Raw genomic sequence first — 24,729 nt, 5'->3', positions numbered from 1 at the left:
TTTTGTTTATTTTTTCAAAAAACCAGCTTTTAGCTTTGTTGATTTTTGCTATGGTCTCTTTAGTTTCTTTTGCATTTATTTCTGCCCTAATTTTTAAGTTTTCTTTCCTTCTACTAACCCTGGGGTTCTTCATTTCTTCCTTCTCTAATTGCTTTAGGTGTAGGGTTGGGTTATTTATTTGGCTTTTTTCTTGTTTCTTGATGTAAGCCTGTAATGCTATGAACCTTCCCCTTAGCACTGCTTTTACAGTGTCCCATAGGTTTGGGGTTGTTGTGTTTTCATTTTCATTCATTGCTATGCATATTTTGATTTCTTTTTTGATTTCTTCTATGACTTGTTGGTTATTCAGAAGTGTGTTATTTAGCCTCCATATGTTTGAATTTTTAACAATTTTTTTTTCCTGTAGTTGAGATCTAATCTTACTGCACTGTGATCAGAAAAGATGACTGGAATGATTTCAATTTTTTTTTAATTTTCCAAGACCAGATTTGTGGCCCAGGATGTGATCTATTCTGGAGAAGGTTCCGTGTGCACTTGAGAAAAAGGTGTAGTTGACTGTTTTGGGGTGAAATGTCCTACAGATATCAATTAGGTCTAGCTGGTCCATTGTGTCCTTTAAGGTTTGTGTTTCCTTGTTAATTTTCTGTTTAGTTGATCTATCCATAGTTGTGAGTGGGGTATTAAAGTCTCCCACTATTATTGTGTTACTATTAATTTCCTCTTTCATACTCATTAGCATTTGCTGTACATATTGTGGTGCTCCTATGTTAGGTGCATATATATTTATAATTGTTATATCCTCTTCTTGGATGGATCCTTTGATCATTATGTAGTGTCCTTCTTTGTCTCTTTTCACATCCTTTATTTGAAGGTCTATTTTATCTGATATGAGTATTGCGACTCCTGCTTTTTTTGGTCTCCGTTTGCATGAAATATTTTTTTCCAGTCCTTCACTTTTAGTCTGTATGTGTCTCTTGTTTTGAGGTGGGTCTCTTGTAGACAGCATATATAGGGGTCTTGTTCTTGTATCCATTCAGCCAATCTTTGTCTTTTGGTTGGGGCATTCAACCCATTTACATTTAAGGTAATTATTGATAGGTGTGGTCCCGTTGCCATTTACTTTGTTGTTTTGGGTTCACGTTTATACAACCTTTCTGCATTTCCTGTCTAGAGAAGATCCTTTAGCATTTGTTGAAGAGCTGGTTTGGCAGTGCTGAATTCTCTCAGCTTTTGCTTGTCTGTAAAGCTTTTGAATTCTCCTTCATATCTGAATGAGATCCTTGCTGGGTACAGTAATCTAGGTTGTAGGTTATTCTCTTTCATTACCTTAAGTATGTCCTGCCATTCCCTTCTGGCCTGGAGGGTTTCTATTGATAGATCAGCTGTTATCCTTATGGGAATCCCTTTGTGTGTTATTTGTTGTTTCTCCCTTGCTGCTTTTAATATTTGTTCTTTGTGTTTGATCTTTGTTAATTTGATTAATATCATCATCTCATTTAATTCTCCTAATTCTCCACCATAAGGTTAGGAATCAATATCCCCCATTTTACAGGTGAAGACATTGAGGCACAGTGAGATTAGCCCACTAGCCCAAGGTCATGAGGCCTTGATTAAGTGCAGAGGTAGGATTTGAATACAGATCTGTCCACCTCCAACACGAACACTCATGCACAGTGGCCCACTCTCCCACAAGCATGAGACCCTTGATTTTTAAAAAAGAGGCCTGGGCCTTGGATTCCTGATTCTAAATACTCAGAGTCCCATTCCCAGCCCTTCTTGGTTCTGGAAACATTCACAGCATGCTTTCCGTTGAGCCACTAAGCGTTTAAAATTAAACCTTGCCCACATTTCACAACTTAAACATTTCATCTGTGAGTCTATGTGTATATGTGTTTGCCTACTATGTTGTCTGGCACCATGTTATGTACTTTACATATATATATCTTAGTATTTACTTTCTAAACCTCAACAAATCTTTCAATAAGTAATTAGGCTTCTTTTGAGAAAAGAAAATGAGAGCTAGGAGATGGTAAACCAGCTTATCACACATCTGATTTCTATTGGTGGTGGGGCTGAGACCCAGAGCTGCCTCCCTTCAAATCCTGGAGCACACACCATAGCATGCTGCCGCCCCAGCTCCTGCCCAGACTAGAAATCACCTTCTCTCAGGACGCAGCAGGTTTGGAGAACACCCTTACCATGTAGTGGAAGATCACCATGCGATTCAGCAGGGTGCACAAGGCATAAAAAGCACCAGCATTCAGACCTGAAGGAGGCAGGGAGAAACATAGCGTTAGGGTCATTCTCCTGCTGGGGCCACTGCTGACTTCTGCTCCCAGAGGTGAGAGGTCAGAAACGCTCACCTCCTTGCAGTGGGAATGGTGCCCTCAGAGAAGAAGTGCTTGAGAACAACTAAAAGTAATCACCTTACTCTCTCCTTAACCACACAGCATTGCCCTCTCATCCCTTTAGCTCTGTCCTGGAGACACAGACTCCAGAAAGTACATATCACTCTCAGTCAGAACTGTCTACATCCCTCTTAAAGGTTGGCCTGACCTAACGGTTCAGTGAAACTACTGGACACCTTCTACCTCCTCTTGATGACTTATGCCCTCCCCAGAATCCTCCAGACCTCTGACCCCTGACAACACTCCCTCTGCAAATAGATTGTCACCTGTTTCCAACACCCCTCTTCAAACTCTCTTCTCACATTTCATATCACCCAAAATCTTATATTTGAAATCAGAAAGGACCCTAAAGAACATCTAGTTGACTCTCCTGATTCATTGATTCATCCAGCAAGTAAAAGGAGCACCTAGAATATATTGTAGTAATCGGTGTCATTAGAGAATGAAACCATTTGTCCAAAACCATATAGTGACTTTGTAACTAAGATGAGACTAAAACTGATCCAAGGAAAAGGGCCTCCTACCCTCCCTTCATAATAATGATTATGATGGTGGTGAGGCTCACACAACTACCACTGGCACACTTGGCATTGGGTCCACTTAGAAAGATATAAGACAGAACACAGTGCCCAGGCAGGGCAGCCTCAGGAATTAATGGTGATGGCTGATGATGATGATGGTGGTGGTGGTGGTGATGGTGGTGGTGGTGGTGGTGGTGGTGGTGATGGTGCTGGTGGTGGTGCTGGTGGTGGTGGTGGTGGTGGTGGTGGTGGTGGTGGTGGTGGTGATGGTGGTGTTGGTGGTGGTGGTGGTGGTGTTGGTGTTGGTGGTGGTGATGATGGTGATGGTGGTGGTGTTGGTGTTGGTGGTGGTGATGGTGGTGATGGTGGTGGTGATGGTGGTGGTGGTGGTAGTGATGATGATGATGATGGTGGTGGTGGTGGTGGTGGTGGTGGTGATGGTGCTGGTGGTGGTGCTGGTGGTGGTGGTGGTGATGGTGGTGGTGGTGGTGGTGATGGTGGTGTTGGTGTTGGTGGTGGTGATGATGGTGATGGTGGTGGTGGTGGTGGTGGTGGTGGTGGTGATGGTGGTGATGGTGGTGGTGATGGTGGTGGTGGTGGTGGTGATGGTGATGATGATGGTGGTGGTGGTGATGCTGGTGGTGATGCTGGTGATGCTGGTGGTGAGGGTAGAGGCACGTCCTTATGTAGTAGACACTTTTCTAAGCAACTTACAATCCTAATGACCCTAGAAAGTAGGTCATGTGAAGTGAAGTCACTCAGTCGTGTTGACTCTTTGCAATCCCATGGAGTATAGCCTACCAGGCTCCTCCATCCATGGGATTTTCCAGGCAAGAGTGCTGAAGTGGGTTGCCATTTCCTTCTCCAGGGAATCTTCCTGACATAGAGATTGAACCCAGGTCTCCCACATCGTGGATAGATGCTTTACCATCTGAGTCACCAGGGAAGTTCATATTCTCTTCCAAATTTATAGATGTGAAAGGTACACTCAGGTTTGAAAAACAATTATACAGATGCCAGTCTGGAAGACTCACCATGGGTCTTTTTAATTTCAGCTAATTTTGAGGCTCACATGACTGCCACTGGCATACCTGGCATTAGGTCCTTTTAGAAGGACATAAGATAGGACACGGTACCCAGGCATGGCAGCCTCAGGCGCCCCCTTCACTGGAGCCAGTCCACAGGACCCCAGGTCACAGAACCACTTGGAAGCCATTCTCTTTTGCCCCCAAGCTGATGGCTCAGTGCAGAGAAATGTGGGCATGGCCCTCACCCTGCCTTAACCCCTCCCAGGAGCCACGATAGTTTATAACTCATGCAGAGGCATGGTTGCCAGGACCTCCATAAAGGACAGGCCAGTGGAAAGAGTCACCGTGCTCAGAGAAGGACAATGAATGGCTTCCCAACAGGGGTGAGAAGATGGCCCAGGAGGGGGAACAAGCTGGTAGAGGAGCAGGACGTGGAGCTGATCTCCCACCAAAACATTAGAAACACACCTGCAATGGACCAAATCACACAGAACAGCTACTGAACACTGACGAAGCCCTCAGACTTCCATAAAGACGAGAAAACCTCCACAAAGAAGGAATCAGTGTGGGGCCTCTGCCCCAGAAGGGAGCTGTGAAGTAGGGAAGGTTCCCGAACCTGGGGAAGCCTCCTCACCAGCACGGGGATAAGACTGGATGGAGAAAGAGCTTCTGAGCCCAGGAGGAGGGCACAGCAACTGGTTTGTCAGAGGCAAAAAGGAGAATGACCCACACAGAAGGTCAGCACCGTCTCCCGGCCCCTCCCAGCCTCAGATACTCCTCCGTTGGTCCGGGCAGGGACTGGATGATGAAGCTCAGGCTTCAGGGGTCAGACCTGGGGAGAGGACCAGGGTTGGCTGCATGAAAATAGCCTGAGTAGGGGACTGCAGCTACGGAGGGTATACTTAGAAGATGCTTGGGCCTGCCAGAGAGGCAAGGTGCCATTATTAGAGGCACATGAGGAGAGGGCAGGACCACCGTAAGAGCTTCTTTCCCTGTGAGCATGCCCAGGAAACAGAACACCATTTACTGGAGGTCCAAGGACAGCACAAGTCACCACTGTCCTGGTGGGCTTCAGGGGCAGGCACAGATGCCACTAGGAGACCCATGAGCAGGCGCCAGGCTCTGTGCCCACTGTCCTGGGGGCACGCAAGGCCTGCTGCAGCTGCACACCCCGTATCACCGGGATAACAGGCAGCACACACTGAGGAAGAGGCATCGAGCATCTAAACCAAAAGCAGCCCCTAGATTCCAGAAAAGAGGGAAGAGGAGAAGAACTTGAGCTCATCTCCTCTTGCAAAAATGCCACACTTGGAAAAAGAATGAAAGCACAGACTGAGATGTTACAAGAGATGTTCAACAAAGAGCTAGGAAATACAAAGAACAAACAGAGATGAACAATACAGCAACTGCTATAAAAAAATACACTAGGAGGTATCGATAGCAGAATAACTGAGACAGAAGAGCAAATAAATGAGGTGGGAGACAGAATGATGGAAATCACTGTTGTAGGACAGAATAAAGAAAAAAGAATGAAAAGAAATGAGGACAGTCTCAGAGACTTCTAGGACAACGTTAAACATACCAACACTTGTATTATAGGGGTCCAAAAGGAGAAGAGAGGGCCTGAGAAAATATTTGAAGAGATTATAGTCAAAAATTTCCTAATATGAGAAAGTAAACTCTCACTCAAGCCCAGGAGGCAGAGAGAGTCCCATATAAGATAACCCCAAGGAGAACATGCAGAGACACATATTAATCAAACTGACAAAAATTAAAGACAAAGAAAAACTACTAAAAGCAACCAGGGAGAAGCAACAAATAACATACAAGGGAACTCCCATAAGGTTGTCATTGTTCAGTCACTAAGTCGTATCCAACTCTTTGCGGCCCCATGGACTACAGCATGCCAGGCTTCCCTGTCCTACACTATGTCCTGGAGTTTGCTCAAGCTCATGTCCATTGAGTTGGTGATGCTATTCAACCATCTCATCCTCTGTCACCCCTTCACCCCAGGCCTCAAATCTTTCCCTGAAGGTTATCAGCTGATTTTTCAGCAGAAACTTTGCTGGCCAGAAGGGAATGGCATGATATAATTGAAGTAATGAAAAGGAACAACCTACAACCAAGAATACTCTACCTAGACAGGTCACTCAGATTGATGGAGAAATCAAGCTTTACAGATAAGCAAAAGCTAAAAGAATTCAGCACCACCAGTGTTATAACAAATTCTAAAAGAATTCTCTAGGCAGGGGGAAAAAAATAAGGCAACTAGAATCAAGAAAATTGCAAATGAGGAAGCTCACTAGGAAAGACAAAAGACAAACACAAAGGTAGGAAATAATCCACACACACATATGATATCAAAACCAGCAATCGCGAGGAGAGCACAAATGCAGGATATTGGAAATGCACTTGAAATCAGAAGACCAGCAACTTAAAACAGTCTTGTATATGTATAGACTGCTATATCAAAAGCTATGAAAACCACAAACCAAAAATCTACGATAGATACACAGCAACAAAAACAGCAACCCCAAATATATCACTATAGATAGACATCCACTCACAAGAGAATAGAATAAAAAAAGAAGGGAAGAAAAAAGACTTTCAAAAACAAATCCTAAACAATTAACAAAATGGCAATAAGAACATTCACATTGATAATTACCTTAAATGTAAATAGATCAAATGCTCCAACCAAAAGACATAAACTGACTGAATGGATACAAAAATAAGACCCATATATATGCTGTCTATAAGAAACCCACTTCAGATCTAGGGACACACACAGACTGAAAGGGACAGAATGGGAAAAAAAAAATATTCCATGCAAGTGGAAATCAAGAGAAAGCTAGAGCAATACTCATATCAGACAAATAGACTTTAAAATAAAGAATATTACAAGATACAAAGAAGGACACTACATAATGATCAAGGAATATATAAAAATTATTTATATATATTATATATACACACTCAACATAGAAGCACCCAAATATATAAGGCAAATGCTAACAGCCATACAAGGAGAAAACAACAGTAACACAATAATAGTAGGGACTTTTAAGCTGGTTCGTTGAAAAGATAAGCAATATTGATAAACCTTTAGCTAGATTCATCACGAAAAGCGAAAGAACACAAAATCATAAATTAGAAACAAAAGAGAAGTTAAAACTGACATCACATAAGTACAAAGTTTCATAAGGAGACTACTATAAAAAACTATATGCCAATAAATGGATAACCTTGAAGAAATGGACAAATTCTTAGAAAGACACAACCTTCTAAAACTGAACCAGGAAGAAGTAGAAAATATGAACAGACCAATTGCAAGTACTGAAAAAAAAAAAAAAACAGTGACTTAAAAACTCCCAACAGGGACTTCCCTGGTGGTCCAGTGGTTAAAATCTGCCTTCCAATGTAAGAGGGATGTGGGTTCGATCCCTGGTCAGAGAACTAAACTGACTTGACAGGGGAAGGAATGGTTTCCTAGGTAAACTTAAAGGAACAGGGAAGACTCTGGGGCACACATGACTCTTCTGCTTAACCCTAAATGATGACTTTACATATACATTTGGGATCTGGAAACAGTAGTTCAGTTCAGTTCAGTCGCTCAGTCATGTCCGACTCTTTGCTACCCCATGCCACAGCACGCCAGGCCTCCCTGTCCATCACCAACTCCTGGAGTCCACTCAAACTCATGTCCATTGAGTCGGTGATGCCATCCAACCATCTCATCCTCTGTTGTCCCCTTCTCCTCCTGCCCCCAATCTTTCCCAGCATCAGGGTCTTTTCCAATGAGTACAGCAAGATGCACAGAAACGTCAGGTCTCTGGTCTCACATACCCTGTTCCAGTGCACCTCGGACACACGTGCGTCTTACCGTAGGTGATGACTAGCAGCACAAAGTTGAGGTTTTTGAATAGTTGGATGATGGAACTTAAGTAGGAAGCATCAGTAGACGCCAAGGCATAGCTCAGGCACTGGGCCCTGCTGGGGGGATGTTTAGGCTTCTCTTTGAATACTGAAAGGAAAAAAACAGAGAAATCATTGCAAATCCCTTGGTCTTATTCCTGCAGAGCTGACCCATGGATAAGAGCTGACTCCCTTATCTGAGAAGGGGCTCAGACTCCAAAAAGAAATATTAATTCTTTGATTAAATCCTCTAGAGTCTCTTCTCCTGAAGCTGCATCTCACTGTCTGTGGCTGAGGGGCTGGTCCTTTGACTACTTTTTCTTAATGACCTTTGGACAGCTGCGATCATTGGACTTTCCAGGCAGGGCTCAAGAATAAAGGAGTCTTATAACAAATGGCAAATACAAAACGGTAGAGCACTGAAAAATCCCATAGTAACCAGTGGACAGGAAGGAAGTGAGAGCTGAGGCTTTGGGATTAGTGAGCCCAGATGAGGACTTAGCCCCAGAGCTCCTCCCAGGGAAAGGGCTGGGCTGCCCATGCTGAGCACAAAGCCTGGCACATGCTGCCACTCCCTGAGTAAGGGAAAGGAGTTGCTCCTATTGGAGAGACCTCGAATCCGTCCCTAGTTTCTCAGAGCGGGAATCAGACATCTGCCTCCTGAGAAACCAGAGGACTAACACAGGCTCTGCAGGATGGGGCCTCTGATAGGAAGGACCGGGGAGGGACAGTGGGAAAACCATCCTCTTTATGTTCTGATTTCAGTAAGCTGGTACAACCCATTTCACTGCACTGACGGCTGTTCAGTTCTCTGGGGGCCACATCAGTTTAACCAGCGGTCTGCCTAAACGGGTCCCCCAGCTGAGGCACCATCTTCACCCCCAGCCTCCATAAGAGCACTTGGGAAAGGTCAGGAGACTGTCTCCATTTAGAGGAAGGTCTGGAAATGAGGTTTAATCTCTTGAAGATCAAATGATCCCCCCGCTCAGACAACCCTCCAGCCCAGACTACAGGGCCCTACTTCTTCCTTCTCTGGAAATAGTGTTGAACAACTTACCACCTTCGGGAACCTCTCATCCGTTACCTGGCCAGTTCACCTCCCCTTCTATTATGTGTATGTGCTGTGCTTAGTCGTGTCTGACTCTTCGAAGTCCCCTGGACTACAGCCTGCCAGGCTTCTCTGTCCATGGGGATTCTCTAGGCAAAAGTACTGGAGTGGGTAACCTATCCCTTCCCCAGGGGATCTTCCTGACCCAGGAATCGAACCAGGGTTTCCTGCATTGCAGGCAGATTCTTGACCAGCTGAGCTAACAATTTGGTCCCAAGTTTTCTATTAGGGGAAAGAAATCAAGGAAAGAGGTGTTTTGTTTTGTTTTTTAATATCTGTAATGGCAGAGTTTGCTCAGGGACTTGCCAACTGCAAACCACAATTCAGATAAGATTTTTCAGTTCTTTTCAGTCAACCACTATGTGTGATTAATAGTAAAATGTCACACTGTAGAAATGTCCTACCTTCAGATCTCAACTGCAATGAGGACCAGGCCCTCATTTGCTATAAACAAGGATTTACAACTGGGTAATTTACAGTTTGAAACTTCAATTCTGGCTGAGATTGTTCTCAGCCACAGTTTCACAGCTTCCCACCTTTCCAGAAACAACAAGGAACTCCATCCAAGAGATCCTGTGAGCTTTGAAAAGCCACAGGCAGCCCCTCCTCAGCTTGGACCCGGGCAGGGAATGACAGTGAGAACAGATGGATGAGGTGTGTGATCATAAAACTGTTTGACTCTGGAGGTGAGGCCAGCGGGAAGGAAGGAAAACTTTAACATGTGTGGTGGAATTCTCAGATATTAAGAGACAGCTGGTTAATCTTTAAAGACAAATGATTCACTGAAAATGAATACTTCTCCTGCACTCTTTCTGAATTTATCACAGCCTGTGTGGTATCACTCATGATAAAAGAGGATATAAATCATATTAACCAAATATCTCAATGTTTAGACATATATTCATATAAAATTAATAGTAGTTATTAGAGGTTGCTGGCTGGGATTAGCTGGTACAATGGTGACCCCTTTTCTTTATGCTTTTTTTTTTTTGTATTTTCTAGATTTTTCCATAATAAGCCTATCTTATATACCTTTTTAAAAAGTATTTTTAGAATGTGGTCCCCAAGTATTTTCAGGTGAATGTATGAGAGGACTAGTGTTTGTAGGTCAATCCTATTTTGTTCCAGAAATTTAGAGTATGGAGTTAAACAATTTAGGCTTGAATCCAATCTCTGCCACTTACTATCTAATCTTGAATACTATCACTCTCCGCAAGTATCAGTTTCCTCTTAGTTAAGTGAACTGATACCGGTACCCCCTCTATAGGGCACCTGAAGAATCAGTGAGATCAGGCACACTCAGCACAGGGCCTGTGACATCTTAAATGCTCACCAGGGTTTCATCAAGGGAATCGGCAGGCTGCCCATTAATTCTAATGAGGTCGCGCTAGGAAACTTCACGCTAAACCTTACTGAGCAGCTAACAAAGTACACCTGACCAGCTAGCATTGTGTGAGCAGTAACTCAGGCTATAAGGCTGGAAGACCATCAGAAGCCCAGCCTCCAATTTCTGTAGATACATTTTGTAGAATACACGGTACCTAGAATGGTGTTCTAGGGTCATGTTCATAAGGTCCTCACCCTAGGCAGCAGGACCTCCCTCCGTCCCCACAGACCCCTTAAATCTGCTAATGACCTTACCGATGAGGACAAGGATGAAAAGCAGAGTGGCCACACCTGCTGTTATGTAGAACATGAGGCTGATGTAGTAGGCAAGCTCATCAGGGTTGTCGATGTTGGGTACCGAGACAGCAGGGACCAAGAACCCAAGGGCATTTCCAAGCTATGGAAGACAGAGAGAACCAATTGTAGTATAAGTGTCCAAGAGGTGACATACACATTTAACACACTCCTAATCAGGATCATAATCCTCAGCTTCCATTCTTTCTTAGAACACAAACAGGGATTGTTTTCCTTCTTAAGACACCATAGAGATCTTTCTTCTGCTTCACAATTCAACTCATGTACATTTATGACAGCCCTCAGTATCAATCCTATTGAAAAAATTATAGTTGGGGTTCTCAATGCAACCTGGCTCTTCTCTAGCTGCAAACTACTGAACAATTGTTCCTATACTCCCATCTCTAAGGTAGAATGAAATCATGTGATTTGCAGCAACACTGATGTACCTAGAGATTCTCATGCTGAGTGAAATAAGTCAGACAGAGAAAAACAAATATCATTATGATATCTCTTAAATGTGGAATGCTCAAAATCCTTCAAGCTAGGCTCAGCAGTACAAGAACCAAGAACTTCCAGATGTACAAGTTGAGTTTCAAAGAGGCAGAGGATTCAGAGATCAAATTGCCAACATTCATTGGATCATGAAAAAAAGCATGGGAGTTTCAGAAAAAACATCTTCTTTTGCTTCATTGACTACATGAAAACCTTTGACTGTATGGATCACAACAAACTGTGGAAAATTCTTAAAGAGATAGGAGTACCAGACCACTTTACCTGTCTCCTGAGAATTCTGTATCTGGGTCGAGAATCTAACAGATCACTACATAGAACAATTGACTGGCTCAAAATTGGGAAAGGAGTATGACAAAACAGTATCCCTGCTTATTTAACTTCTATTCAGAGTTGCTGTTGTTTAGTCGCTAAGTCTTGTCCAACTCTTTTCGACCCCTTGGACTGTAGCCTGCCAGTCTCTTCTCTCCATGGGATTCTCCAGGCAAGAATACTGGAGTGGGTTGCCATTTCCTTCTCCAGGGGATCTTCACAACCCAGGGATTGAATCCATGTCTCCTACATTGCAGGCAGATTCTTTACTACTGAGTCACTTGGGAAACCCATATGCAGAGTTCATCATGTGAAATGCTGAGTTGGATGAATCACAAGCTGGAATCAAGATTGCTGGGAGAAAAAGCAACAACCTCATATCTATGCAGATAATACCATTCTAATGGCAGAAAGTGAAGAGGAACTACTAAAGAGCTCTTTATGAGGATGAAAGAGGAGAGTGAAAAAGTTGGCTTAAAGCTCAAAATTCAGAAAACTAAGATCATGGCATCTGGTCCCATCACTTCATGGCAAATAGATGGGGAAACAGTGGAAACAGTGTCAGACTTTATTTTTTTGGGCTCCAAAATCACTGCAGATGGTGACTGCAGCCATGAAATTAAAAGACGCTTACTCCTTGGAAGGAAAGTTATGACCAACTTAGATAGCATATTAAAAAGCAGAGACATTACTTTGTCAACAAAGGTCTGTCTAGTCAAGGCTATGGTTTTTCCAGTAGTCATATATGGATGTGAGAGTTGGACTATAAAGAAAGCTGAGCACAGAAGAATTGATGCTTTTGAACTGTGGTGTTGGAGAAGACTCTTGAGAGTCCCTTGGACTGCAAGGAGATCCAACCAGTCCATCCTAAAGGAAATCAATCCTGGGTGTCCATTGGAAGGACTGATGTTGAAGCTGAAACTCCAATACTTTGGCCCCCTGATGAGAAGAGCTGACTCATTTGAAAAGACCCTGATGCTGGGAAAGATTGAGGGCAGGAGGAGAAGGGGATGACAGAGGATGAGATGATTGGATGGCATGACCGACTCAATGGACATGAGTTTGAGTGAACTCTGGGAGTTGCTGATGGACAGGGAGGCCTGGTGTGTTACAGTTCATGGGGTCACAAAGAGTCAGACATGACAGCGACTAAAGTGAACTGAATTCATAACATTTACTATATAAAACACTACTCAATACTCTATAATGGCCCATTTTGGAAAATAATTTAAAAAGGGTAGATAAATGTATATTGATAATGGATTCACTTTGCTGTACACCTGGGGCTAACACAACACTGCAAATCAACTACACTCCTATAAAAAATTTTTTTAAGTACCATTAGGTAAAACATAAATTTGGTGTGCTGTGCTGTGTTAGGTTTGCAGAAAGGAATGGGGTGTTGGCAAACACAGGATAGGGAGAGGGGAGGGCAAGGGTGAGCAAAACCTCCATTAAGTTTTCTATCATGTTGAACATGGCTTTTTCCTGGTTGGGCATGTGTTTGGTTGTTGACTTTGAAAAACTCCCATAGGAAAGCTATTTTAGCCACTTTCTAGTTTATTTCATGTATCTGTGGGAGGGACAATGGTGTGGAGCTTCCTGGTCCACAATCTACTACAGGACAGGCTGGGTGGGAAGGTCGAGGGAGAAGGAAACTGGAGACGGAGACTTGATTCCACAGAATCGTCAGGCCCTCAAGACTGCCTGCCAACACAACACGGCCAGGACAGAAGTCAGGCCAGGCTCCCAGAGCCTCCTCCCATGCAGTGCACTGAGCTAAAGATTAGAAGCTTCTGCTGTGGTTCCACCTCGCAGGCATGCAGGGCCTCTGCCACCCTGCCCCACACTCCCCAGGGTTCCAGGATATTTTCAGAACCTCAAGTGAATCAGAATTATAATCGCTGTCCCAAGCCCACCCTCCCGTCTCAATCTGGAGAGTGACTGAGATCCCAGCTCCTCCACCTGGGAACGGGTCCATCCTACTGCAGCACAGACACAGCAGCCCTGACAGGAACCCGGCTCCAGGCAGGAGGGCGCCTTCCCAGGGCACAGTGCTCCTCTCTCCTGGTGATTTCACGTCTGATCACAAACCTCGCCTGGGAAGCCAGGTGGATACACAGGCGCCTGGCCTCTTCCTTAGAGGATCTGATTAGGAAGTCCAGGTGAGGGCCCAGGCATCTGCAGTTTGTCCTGGAGCCAGAGGTGAGGTAAATGGGCACCATTTGAGGGAGCACTGGTCTAGTTTCCTTCCCAGAGTGGCCAGCCTCTGAGCTCACCCACCCATCTTTGGTGAGGGCTTTGCATGAAGGAGAAACCAGAACTGGCATTCAGTTCCTCTTTACCTGCCCTAGAAGTCTCAACCTAGAAGTCTTATATGACCCACAATTTCAAAACATGCAAAATAACAATAATTATAATAAGTTTTTGAGTTTTATCAGCATACAAAAAAAGAGTTTGTAAGCCAGACTCAAAAGACAAAATTACTTGATATTGGTTATTTGCAGTACCTAGAACATGCACATTCATAGAAAGTAGAAGAGCTTACTAGAGGCAGGAGGAGGGGGAAAGATCAGGTTGTTATTTAACCGATACAGAGTTTTTGGGGATGAAGAAAAAAAGTTTTGGGTACATATATTGGTAATTCTTATACAACCTTTTGAAACTAATGCCATTGAATTGTACATGTGTGACTGGGTAAAATATGTCTACTTCAACACTATTTTAAAAATCGGGTTCATAACATGCCCAACTTTCTGGCCCATAAACTCAACAGAGATGCAAAGAATTTAAGATTCTCCTTACAGAATGAAGGAAAAACAAAAGCTTCATATACGAGCTTTCCAGGACTTTCCGTGGTTTCTAGGCCTTGGAAATCAGAGCAATAGTTCTGTCCCATCCTCCTGCGCCTGACTCTAACCCCCAGGGAAGGGTTGGGCCCCAAACTCCGCTCCCGCTGTCCTCGCCTCAGCTGAGTGTAAAGAAGGTGAGACCACCACCAGGGCCACCAGGGCCCCGCTCTGCTTTTCCACAGGGCGGTGCTGCGCTTGAGGAAAGCTGGTTGGACGGGCAAAAACATCTGCCAGACTCTACGACACAGAATAGTCTGACACGCAGGGACTGCTCCCCAAGAAAGAACAGCAGTGCAGAATTCACAGGTTCAAGCTGGTGAAGTAAATTGAGGAATGAGATCATAAAGACGGCGACAGCAGGCTTTCTGCCTGCGGAGGAGATACCGTGGGTGACAGGAAAGGCCCATCCTTCTGTCTCCCCACTCTTCTCACAGTCACTCAATCACACTTAGTCAGACGCAGCCACACTTCACTAGGGCCGCAAACACTGTTGCAGAGGGAAAACACAGCTTTCACACAATGAGGCAGTTCGGTACAATGAACACTCAGTCCCCAGTGAACACCCACTCCTCCACCCACCTGATTGCCGAGGACAGCAATGGAGCAGGCAGTTGACACCTCATCATCTCCGAACCAGACAGAAGCAATGGGGGAGGGCATACCCAGGATGAAGACCTGGGCCACGGAGCAGACGACCTGGCCCAGCATGGTGACTGGGAAGAGATGTGGCTGTAGGCTGCCCACCTTCACCCAGGCCCCCAGGCAGTTGAGAGCGGAGCCAGCGAGGGCAATGGTCCGCAGGCCGAACTTCTCCAAGAGCCAGGCCACTGGCAGGAGCAGAGGGATGTAGACCAGCATGTAGCACATGGACAGCCAGTCGATGGTAAAAGAACTGACCCCGTAGAAGTACATGAAGATGTTATTGATGGCGGCGTAGTGGATCCACTGGAAGGCGTTGCACATGGAGTAGCAGCTGAACACCAGGACCACGGCCCACCGGCGCTTGCTCACCTTGATCATGAACTCTCTGTCCAAAACTCTGAATAGGGTGTAGCCATGGGCTTCTGCCTCGAGTGGGGGCATCTGAGAAGGGGTGCCATCATGCTCCTGTTGGTTGGGATCTTCATCTGCCATGACTACAACCTCTATCGGAGTCTTGAGCACGTGCTAGGGACTCCAGCAGTCTTTAGCGACAGTGCTGTGACCGGTTCTCTGAAGCCCTCAGGCCACTTGCCCCACCTGTCCTAGAGTCACAGAATAAAGGGAAGCCTGAGCCTACCAAAGAGCCTAACGTGGGGCTCCCTGTGCTCACCTCCCAGTTCTGCTCCCACTTGGCCTTTATGTCCTCTCTCCCTGACTACTATCCCCTAGGCTGGTGGAAAATGCCTCAAGCCAGTCCTGGAAACCTCCCAAGGCTTTCTGGCCATCAAAAACAGTTCAGCCCATCAAAAACAGTTATCTCCCTGCACAAGAATTTTGCAGGACTCTGATAGCTCTGGGGCGGGCTTTGGGGCCTGGCTCCACCTCACTCTCCCACCCTAATTCCCGACCCTTTTTGCTAGACTTTCCGTATAAAGAGAAATCTGTAGATTTCCCAGGCTGGTTGTGCTCTTGGGATAAAGGTGAGTTACGGAAAACTTGTCTCCTAGTTGCTTTTCCCCCAGACCTGGTCTTTTGTTAGGGAACTCAGATTTGCAGCTAATTGGCAGGGTTCTTCTTTCCTTTGGATTCCTGGGTGGCCTCCTACGCCCGCGGGGACCTGAGTGGGAGGGGAGAGGGGGAGTTCTGAGATGCTGAAGACCCAGTGAAAGTTGAGTGAACTGCTTAGCACAGCACACACTGTTAAGTGGTCTCTGTAGCCAGGTAGCCCTAGACTGCCCCCTGCTGGTCTGCAATCCATCCCAGAAGGTAAACCCTCAAGTCAAATCCTCAAACACTAACTTGTTTCAGCCCTGAGAGATTAGAGGCCAGATCTCCCCTGGTTTCAAACACCAGCCCAGCTGCTCCTAGGTGTGTTCTGTAAATTAAGATTCTCCCCAACTCTGTGGCTCCATTTTTTTTGAAAATCTGTGAAACAAGGATGATGAGATAATGGTACCTTCCTCACAGTATTGTTTGGAGGTTTGAGTGGGTTAAGATTTGAAAGCACTTTGAAAATTCCTGGCAGGTAGTAAGCATTCCAGGAGTGTCAGCTATCTTAACAATTAAAAACACACAAATTTTTGTGTTGTGCTAAATCTGTTTACGGTATTCACTCATTTAAGCATCACAAGAATTCGTGATGTAAGTGCTATCACTAGTCTGCATTTTTTAGATTCGAAAACTGAGGCACAAAGAAGGGAAGTAACTTCTTACTTAAGGTCTCAGCCGATCTAAAGGGGCATAATTCTCCTGCAAGTGTGTATCTGTTCATGATACAGGCTGGCTACTCAGGCACAGTTTGGGGACAGCAGTATTGGCATCCCCTTGGGTTTATTACAAAGGCAGAAGCCCAGGTTCACCCCCAACCTACTGAATTAGCGGCTGCATTTTAAAAGACCTCTATGTGATTCATTTGTTAGCATATTAAAGCTCAAGTGCCACTGGGTGCTATGCTCTCTTGCTGTGTTCTTTAATTTTCACAGCAAAAAATGAAGAATTTAAGGCTCTGTAGATGTGGTTCTAAACTTGTTCTGCACATTAAAATCACATGGGGAGCTCCACATTCCCAAAGCCTCTGCCATACCCCTGATCAGGTCTCTGAGAGTGGATCCAGCCTGAGCATGTTTAAAACTGCCCAGGTGATCTCAACTTGCAGTCAAGTGAGCACCCTTGTGGTTTGAGAGCCACTGGTTTCTAGGAGAGGGAACACTACTTGAAGGCATCCAATTTTTTGGTAGAAATCATGAAGTCTTGGGTTATAGCAGAGTGTCTGAAGAGGGAACTCATACCCATCTAAAGAACTTCTACCTTAATTTCCCATCCCCTGTCTCAAAATTCCAAAGTTTTCCCCATCTTTCTCCAGGGAACATGGAACTTCCATTCTCGGGAAGCCCTCTGAGAGGTCTGTTTCTTTTCCTAGATTATCACGGTTCTCTCCTAAAACTCTGCAGATACATTCTTCACTTCATTTTATGGATCTGCAAACTGAGGCCCAGAGAGTCAGAGGGTGTTGTCAGAGCCCCACAGCTGACTAGCAGCAGAACGAGCAGATCAGTTTCCTGAGTCCGTTCCATGAGTCTCTCCCATGTGCTCCTCCAGGGCAACGCTTCAGTTTAGTGACAATTCCCACGTGTCTAACCTGGGATTCAAGTGGTATTTGGGGTTGCCTTTTGTGTGGAGGGAGTCAGGTCTACTGTGAGCGCTGGACTTAGTGTACTCAGGGTTTGTTCTACATTATGGGCTTTGGGATCCTGGGCAAGTTATTTTACCTCTTTAGTCTTCAGTTTATGAATGTGTAAAATGAAGATTAAAACTACATGTGTCATAGGGTTGCTGTGAGAATTATTAAGATAGTATGTCAATTGTTTTAAAAAACAATATTCTGACAGCCACCAAGTACTGTAGTACTGTCTCTTGGCTGATTCCCACCAGGGAGAGGAAAGGTATACAAATGTGGGGTAGATTTTACATTGAGGGAAATATTTTGTATTCAGGGAAGAAACATTCATTGAGCAGCTTACTATATGTTCTATTTATCAGTATGTTCTTTCTATAGACATCAGTTGGTACATGTTGAAGCTGAAGGAGAAGGACATTTTAGTGATTATTTTCTTAAAGGGATTCTGGTTCCTGGTTCTATTCCAATTGACTTCCCCAGGGAGCTAGAGAGAACCCCTGACCTTGAGTTCAAGTCTTCCTGGTTCTGTGCAGAAAGGTTAAGAAGTCTGTCCCCTGGAGGTGAACAGTACCATTGGCATTAGGAGCTGATCCTGAAGTCCAAAGGTGGTGGTATTTTTTAATTTTTTCTTAGTTTTCCTTTGGTTACATATCTAAGGCAAAGATGAGCTGGACTTAATGGTCAAAACAGAGATGAGAAAGGAAGACACACCATGGCTGGGGGTGTTGAGGGAGGTAGGCCCTCCTCAATCCCTCCACCCCAAAAAACACATGTGGGGGTGGGTAGTGCCTCAGTCTTATCTCTCCCATCTCCCACAGCACCAAACAAAAGCCTCCAACCCCAGGACTGCTTCCCACCGCAACCTGGGCTGTACACGCAGTGGTTTCCAGCAGTCCCAAGGTCAGGGGGTGTGGCACCCTTTTCGAGCGCTTATCACCACCTCCACGGGAGCTGTAGAAATGACAGCATGGAGGATGTGAAGGGCATGGGCAGGCTAAATAGCTAATGAATCAGGTTGAGACCCTACGTGAGTCCCCCTTAAAAAGTACTGACATGTGGAATTTGTATAAATGTTGCCCTTACACATCTTGTGTCATTTCCATGTGCAGTATTGCACACTCACCACACACCCTGTCGGCCTCAGCTTCTGCACTTCCCATATATTCTGGCTAGAAACTCTTGCACATGTCTTTGTTCAGCCTGGAACCCTGAGTGAAGGAAGCTCCACTGCATATGTCTGTCTCAATATCTGTGTTTAGAGTTGAGTTGAATTTCTTATCACTACGGAATTTTGAAAACTGGAATGAAGAAGAGAGCCAATCAGTTTACACAGAGAGAAGAACAGGTTCTTAAAATACTTTCAAGAAAACAGGTGCAGAGTGTCATCAGGTTGTCATCAAGCCTGGAACCTGGAGGTCAGTAGAACAAGGTTTTCTGAAGGAGAATCATTTCCTGCCTAGAGTCCTACATGGAGACCACCAAAGGAAAAAAATAGTACTAGAAAAGAAAAAACACTTTCACACATGTAAAGTGTTTTAAAGCACTTCCTTCTCTTCTCAAGAAGCTGCTAAAGGATGTGCTTCAGCAAAATGAGGGAGGAAACCTAGAGAGAGTAAGCTGTAAGATTGAAGAAACCAAGACTCCAACCCCAGGAAAGGCAATGGGACTCACCAAGATGACAGTAAAGGAACATCCCAAGTGGACAGCTGTGAGCCAGGCAGAGAAACCGCCTGTTCAGACTGAAGATGATCAAAGACCCCAGGAAAGATTTGTCAAGATGAGACTGAGAAGACTGTTTTAGAATATTGAAAGAGGTTTACAGAGTGGGAGAGAATTAGGGTTGGGACTCATGATCAGTACCACAAATATAACTAAATAAATGGGGAGGGGAGGCAATCTTAAATTCCAGTGAAATATAAAAAGCTATGAAGGAAAAGGGAACAAAGTCATGATTACCTTAAGAGACTCAGTTATGAATGTGAGCACAATCATAATAATATGAAAACTGAACTTGATATGATCAAATATGACAAGTATATTGGGAGGATGGGGGAACAGGAAGTGGGTGCATGCATGTGGTGGAGATGAGGGTGGAGATGAGAGCTAAATCCTTGACTGCCATATTGGAAAATCAGCAAATAACTCCTATCATGGATAAAAACTGGAAGTATCTGTATACCCATGTTATTTAGAGCGAGGAAGGTAAATACCAAAGAATCATCTGCTAATGGCTGAAATAGTTGCCTCAGAGGACTAGGAAAGCAAGGTAGGCAATGATATTTTTGATAGATAATAATTTGAGTTTTTTAAACTATGCAAAACTTTGGTTTAAAAAAACCTCAAAATTTAAAAATAGATCAATAATAGAGATTGAGCTGCTTCTCTGAGGCCCACAGGTGATGTCCAGGGGTGAGGTCAATTACATCCTGGACTTTATAATGTTGGTGCTAAAATGAACACCAAGTCTCCAACTCTGGAGCCACAGGGAAGCCTCTTCAGTTGAGCTGTGTCATCCCAAGCTGTGCTGGGTGTCTCCTCAGAAAAGCAGGTGTGTGGTCAGAGGCCCTGTTACCTGCACACAAGTCTTCATCCTTCTCTGACCTTCTGTCTGCTTCTAGTGACTGTCAGGCTTGCAGACTCTATGGGAGTCTGATGCCTTCTACAATATTTATGGTCACCTGCTGCCCCAGCATCCAAAGGCCAAGCCCAGCTCTGCTTCCCCCCTGAATCCTGTGTGTCAATAAGTAGCTCTGCCAGCTCGCAGTCAGTCAAACCCAAACCCTGAGAAGCACCATTACTCCATCCACTGGGTGCTGACCGCCTTACCTTCTTAGTTCAGATTCTCATGGCTTTTTACCTTGATTCTCTGCTGCCATCTTTATCGTTCTTACACGTCTTGTTCCCATCACTCAGTTCCACAGGGCTTTTCACTTCTGTCCTAGCCTCTGCTCTGCCTTGAACACTCCAGTAGCCACCCCTAGCTTCAAGAAAGTTCTCACTCCTTGACTTAGCACATAAGAGGTTGTGATGTCGCTGTGGTCACCACTCCCACCACCACCCACTCCCACCCTTCCCTCCACGTGCTGGACCTGCCTGCAGCTCCCAGGCAGCGCTATGAACATATCTTGCCTAGCATATGCCATGCTTCACTGCAGGACAAGCATCACCTCCTCCAGCAAGCCTTCCTTAGCACCCAAGTCTGGTTCGGAGTTCACCCTGTTCACCTTTCTGGTAGCTCCTTTCTAATGGTAGCATGAATGCTTGTTTTCCTCTTTAAGTCCTCTATTTTCCATGGGTTCTTTGAGGTTATGAATCATTCCTTTCATAGTCAATCCTGAACCTCTTAGCTTGTTAACTTGCCCCAGAAGGGACATTAAGGTGTAATTGAAGTGACTTCCAAGAGGCAATTCCCGAGTATACGTCTCCGGAAACCTCAACATGAATGAAAGCATGTGCAGCTGTTACCCAATCCAAGCTTGCCCTGCTCACCACATGACAAGGCAGTAAATGGGAGGTGAGTTGCTGGGGGCAATGAATAATGACTTTAATCAGGAAGCTAGCAGACCAAGAATTTGACAGAGTACTGTCTGAAAAAACCTATTTTCCATCAGTCTGAAATTGGCTCCTTTTACACTTACAACTATCCACATCAGAGGAAGTGATACCACTGTGATACCAACAAATGGCTGAGAGGGACCTCTGACAGTCTCTGGCTAACATGCCTGCACCACTTCTATTACAATTCCCATGTATCAATCTAGATACAATCTAGTGGGAACAAGGGGTGATAACCTTCCTGGCTACTTCCTGCTAAACAGGGATGATGAGGGCGTGGTTGTAAAATGGAATTGATCAGCTTTGGGCTAGGAATATTTCTTTCAAATTTTACTAAGTAATACAATTCTCTTTCTTTAACTACAACTATCTGAATCTGATGAAATTCCTTCTACAAGGAACTTTTAATCTCAATACTTATCGTTTTTGAAGAGCAACCTTAAGGCTTCTAAGGGCTCACAAACCTATTGCTCTCTAGGCCTCTCAGGAGTTGGGTCATTTTCTGATGACAGTGGGGCTGCTTTGACCGGAATGCGATATATCCATGGCTTTATTCCAGCTAATATGATGGATGACTGTGTGGTAAGTAAAACCAGGGGCTTCCCTGGTAGCTCAGAGCTAAAGAATCTGCCTACCAAGCAGGAGACCCGGGTTAGATCCCTGGAGAAGGAAATGGCAACCCAATCCAGTATTCTTGCCTGGAAAATTCCATGCACAGAGGAGCCTGGTGGGCTACAGTCCACGGGGCTGCAAAGAGTGGGACACGACTGAGTGACTAAAACTTTCACTATTTTGTGTAGGGCTTCTATAATCAAATTGTCCACATATTGGAGGAAGAGTTTGTCATCCAATTTGAAGTTTCTAAGGTCCCTAACCAACACTAACATTTCCCAAAAAGGTAAAGGGAATTTTTTTCTGCTGTACCACATGCAGCATGTGGGATCTTAGTTCCCCAACCACGGAGAGAACCTATGACCCACGCAGGGCAGTAGAGGCATGGAGTCTTAACCATGGACCATCAGGGAAGTCTCCAAGATCAGGGAATTCTTAAATCCTTGAGGCAGGACTGTCCAACTATACTGTTGGACTATCTGTGTTCTTGTGTGCTATCATTCAAAAACAAATAGCTGCTATGATTCTTCTGTGATAGGGATGCAGAAAAAAAGAATCTTTCAAGTCCAAAACTTACAAACAGCTTTAATTCTCCTAGAATAGTTGAAAGGAGAGTGGATAGTTGTAAGTAGCTACCACAGGGTGCAAATCTTAGACTATTTCATTACTAGCCCTCAAGTCTTAGACAAAGCAATACTCTGCTGGGTTTGACTTTTTGACTGGGAAGATAGGGGTGTTATACAGGGACAAAGTGTAATCAGTCCTATTTTCAAAAACCTTTTGAGAACTGGCTGAATTACCTTGTGGGTTTCTTGCTTAAGGGATATTAGGTGTCCCAGCATCCCTTTTTAATGGGATTTGTATTAGCCTTGTGTTTTTGCCCTATCCTGGGGTGCCATCAGCCCACACTTCCAGCCTTACCTTTCTGTAGGCCTGAGAGGAGAGGTGCTGGGAGATGAGAGTTCTGTCCTTTTCTGAGATGTCCATGAGTGCCATGTAGGCATACAGCATGCTCTGGTGGGACCCTGATGTCAAGCTCTTCTAATGGAACAGTTACTTGGGCATTGAAGTTACAAAGGAGATCTTGGCCCAAAAGAGAGACTGGACACACTGGCATATACAAGATACCGTGTTTCAGGGTGAGGTCTCCTAATTGACATTCTAAAGGTTGTCAAAAGAGCAGTTTTGTACCCATGACCAGGATGGATTGAGAGGTTTTCTGTGCCACCTTGGTGTTTACGAGAGAGTGTGTTCCACCCGTATCTATCAGAAAATCAATCAACTTCCCCCACCTGTCGAAGTCCCCCAGGGGACTGGATGCCTCAAGGCCAAGGGAGATCTCGGCCTCTTCATTCATTAGAATGTTCCTGTCTTTCAACCATATGAGAGGCTCCTGTCTTTCTGTCATTGTTTTCCTTCTTATTCCTTATCCCTGGGCAACCTATTTTCCAATGCCTTTCCTCCTTACAGTAAGTTTATTGTTCCCTTCCCAATAGTGGCTTACCTCTCTTCAGGTTATTACCCATCTGGGAATCCAAAGCTGCTGCTAGAAAAGTAAGGTTCTGTCTTGCATCCTCTTGCTTCTCTTGTTGTTCCCCGTTGTTGAACACTTTGAAAGCAACATCTACCAATAGAGAAAGGGTCATTCCAAATGCACCATGTAACTTTTATATAATTTTCTTCTAATATCTAGGGCGCTTTGCTCAATGGAGGTCATAGTTACCATTCTCAAATTTCTGGGGTCTTCAGGGTCTGCACTAGTGTAGCAGTTATAAGCTTTAAAACTGCTTTCTAGAGACTCGGATGGATCCTCATTGGGTTTTGGTGTAGCTCTTGACTTTTTCTTAAGCTCTTTTGCCTAGATACTCCCTTTTGAAGGCCTGCTAAGATGCACTTCCCGTAAAGCTCTAGGAGCAGCGTACCTCCATTATTAGGATCCCAGGCAGGCTCAGCTGTTGCAACTGCCAGATTCGCTTTGGAGTTCCCTTGGCACCTGCTCGAAGAGGCTACTGTGTTTCGTCTCTAGCCTTGATGACCATCTTTCTTTCATCCCCAGTAAGCACCCATTCATAAGAGTGTGAATGTCTACCCAAGAGCAAGGGTGAGCGGCAAAGGCAGAATGAAAAGTTCAGTCATGTGGAGTGGGTCCTCTCGGTATGCAGGGTTATGGACTTTCCAATTAAATAAATCCAAAGTTGAGAATAGACTGTGCATCAGTAGAAACCAGGCTGGGTGACCATCTGCATTAAGGCCTCCTGCGGGACATCGACACATGGGAAATTGCCCTGCTCTGGAAGTGGCTCCTGGTCCAAACTGGGTGCCCTTTTCAAGTCTTAGATGGTGACACCAAGCCAGGCCCCTGTGCCGCAGGGTTTAGCATAGAAACTTCTAAATGATCCCCCTAAGCAGAGGAAACAGGAGGCCATGACAGTCTTGGTGGCATAAGGAGTGGTTGGAACAACTACCAGTGAAGACTGCTCGACCTGTAAGGGAACCAGGCTGTCCAGAGGGGGACTTAAGTTTTGAAATAACATGTCCTCAGTCTCATTTTCTCCTTCTCCCTCTTGTAAAACAGCTGTCCCCTTGGATTTCATTTTAGACCACTGAACCACAAGGTGGCAGTCATCTGACCTCTTTTCCTCCTGATGCAGCAGCATAAATGCTTCTACATATGGAGTCTCATCATTTTTACCTGCTCTTTAACAAAACAATTCTAACTGCAATTTCGTGTAATAATTAAGTGAGTCATGCAAGGGCTATCACTCTCCACTGGGACCACACACTGTAACAACAGAATATCATCTCTTTTAGTCATAGGCCCACAGCTGTATTTTGCCCACTGATTTAAAATTCACCCCAAAGGGCTTTCCTTGGGGACAAATGGAGTAGTTCCCATATTTATAAGT

The 24,729-nt window shown here is 44.8% G+C and overlaps 2 protein-coding genes across 2 annotated transcripts in view; both read right to left on the bottom strand.

Annotated features, from left to right (window-relative positions):
- Positions 1–15,471, bottom strand: part of LOC136172659 (heme transporter FLVCR2-like) — a 28,004-nt gene extending 12,533 nt beyond the window's left edge. Inside the window, exons 1-4 of the mRNA XM_065942048.1 lie at positions 14,917–15,471; positions 10,622–10,763; positions 7,841–7,981; positions 2,199–2,266 (exon numbers count right to left, since the gene is read on the bottom strand). Coding sequence (XP_065798120.1) covers positions 2,199–2,266; positions 7,841–7,981; positions 10,622–10,763; positions 14,917–15,471 — 906 coding nt within the window. The remainder of the gene's footprint in view (positions 1–2,198; positions 2,267–7,840; positions 7,982–10,621; positions 10,764–14,916) is intronic.
- The window catches only part of TTLL5 (tubulin tyrosine ligase like 5), a 404,612-nt gene that overhangs the window by 336,088 nt on the left and 43,795 nt on the right, over positions 1–24,729 (bottom strand). The gene's annotated exons all lie outside the window — the stretch shown is intronic.

This window comes from Muntiacus reevesi, chromosome 7 (genome assembly GCF_963930625.1).
Source record: "Muntiacus reevesi chromosome 7, mMunRee1.1, whole genome shotgun sequence".
Taxonomy (NCBI): Eukaryota; Metazoa; Chordata; class Mammalia; order Artiodactyla; family Cervidae; genus Muntiacus; species Muntiacus reevesi.
This window is presented reverse-complemented; position numbering and strand designations above follow the sequence as displayed.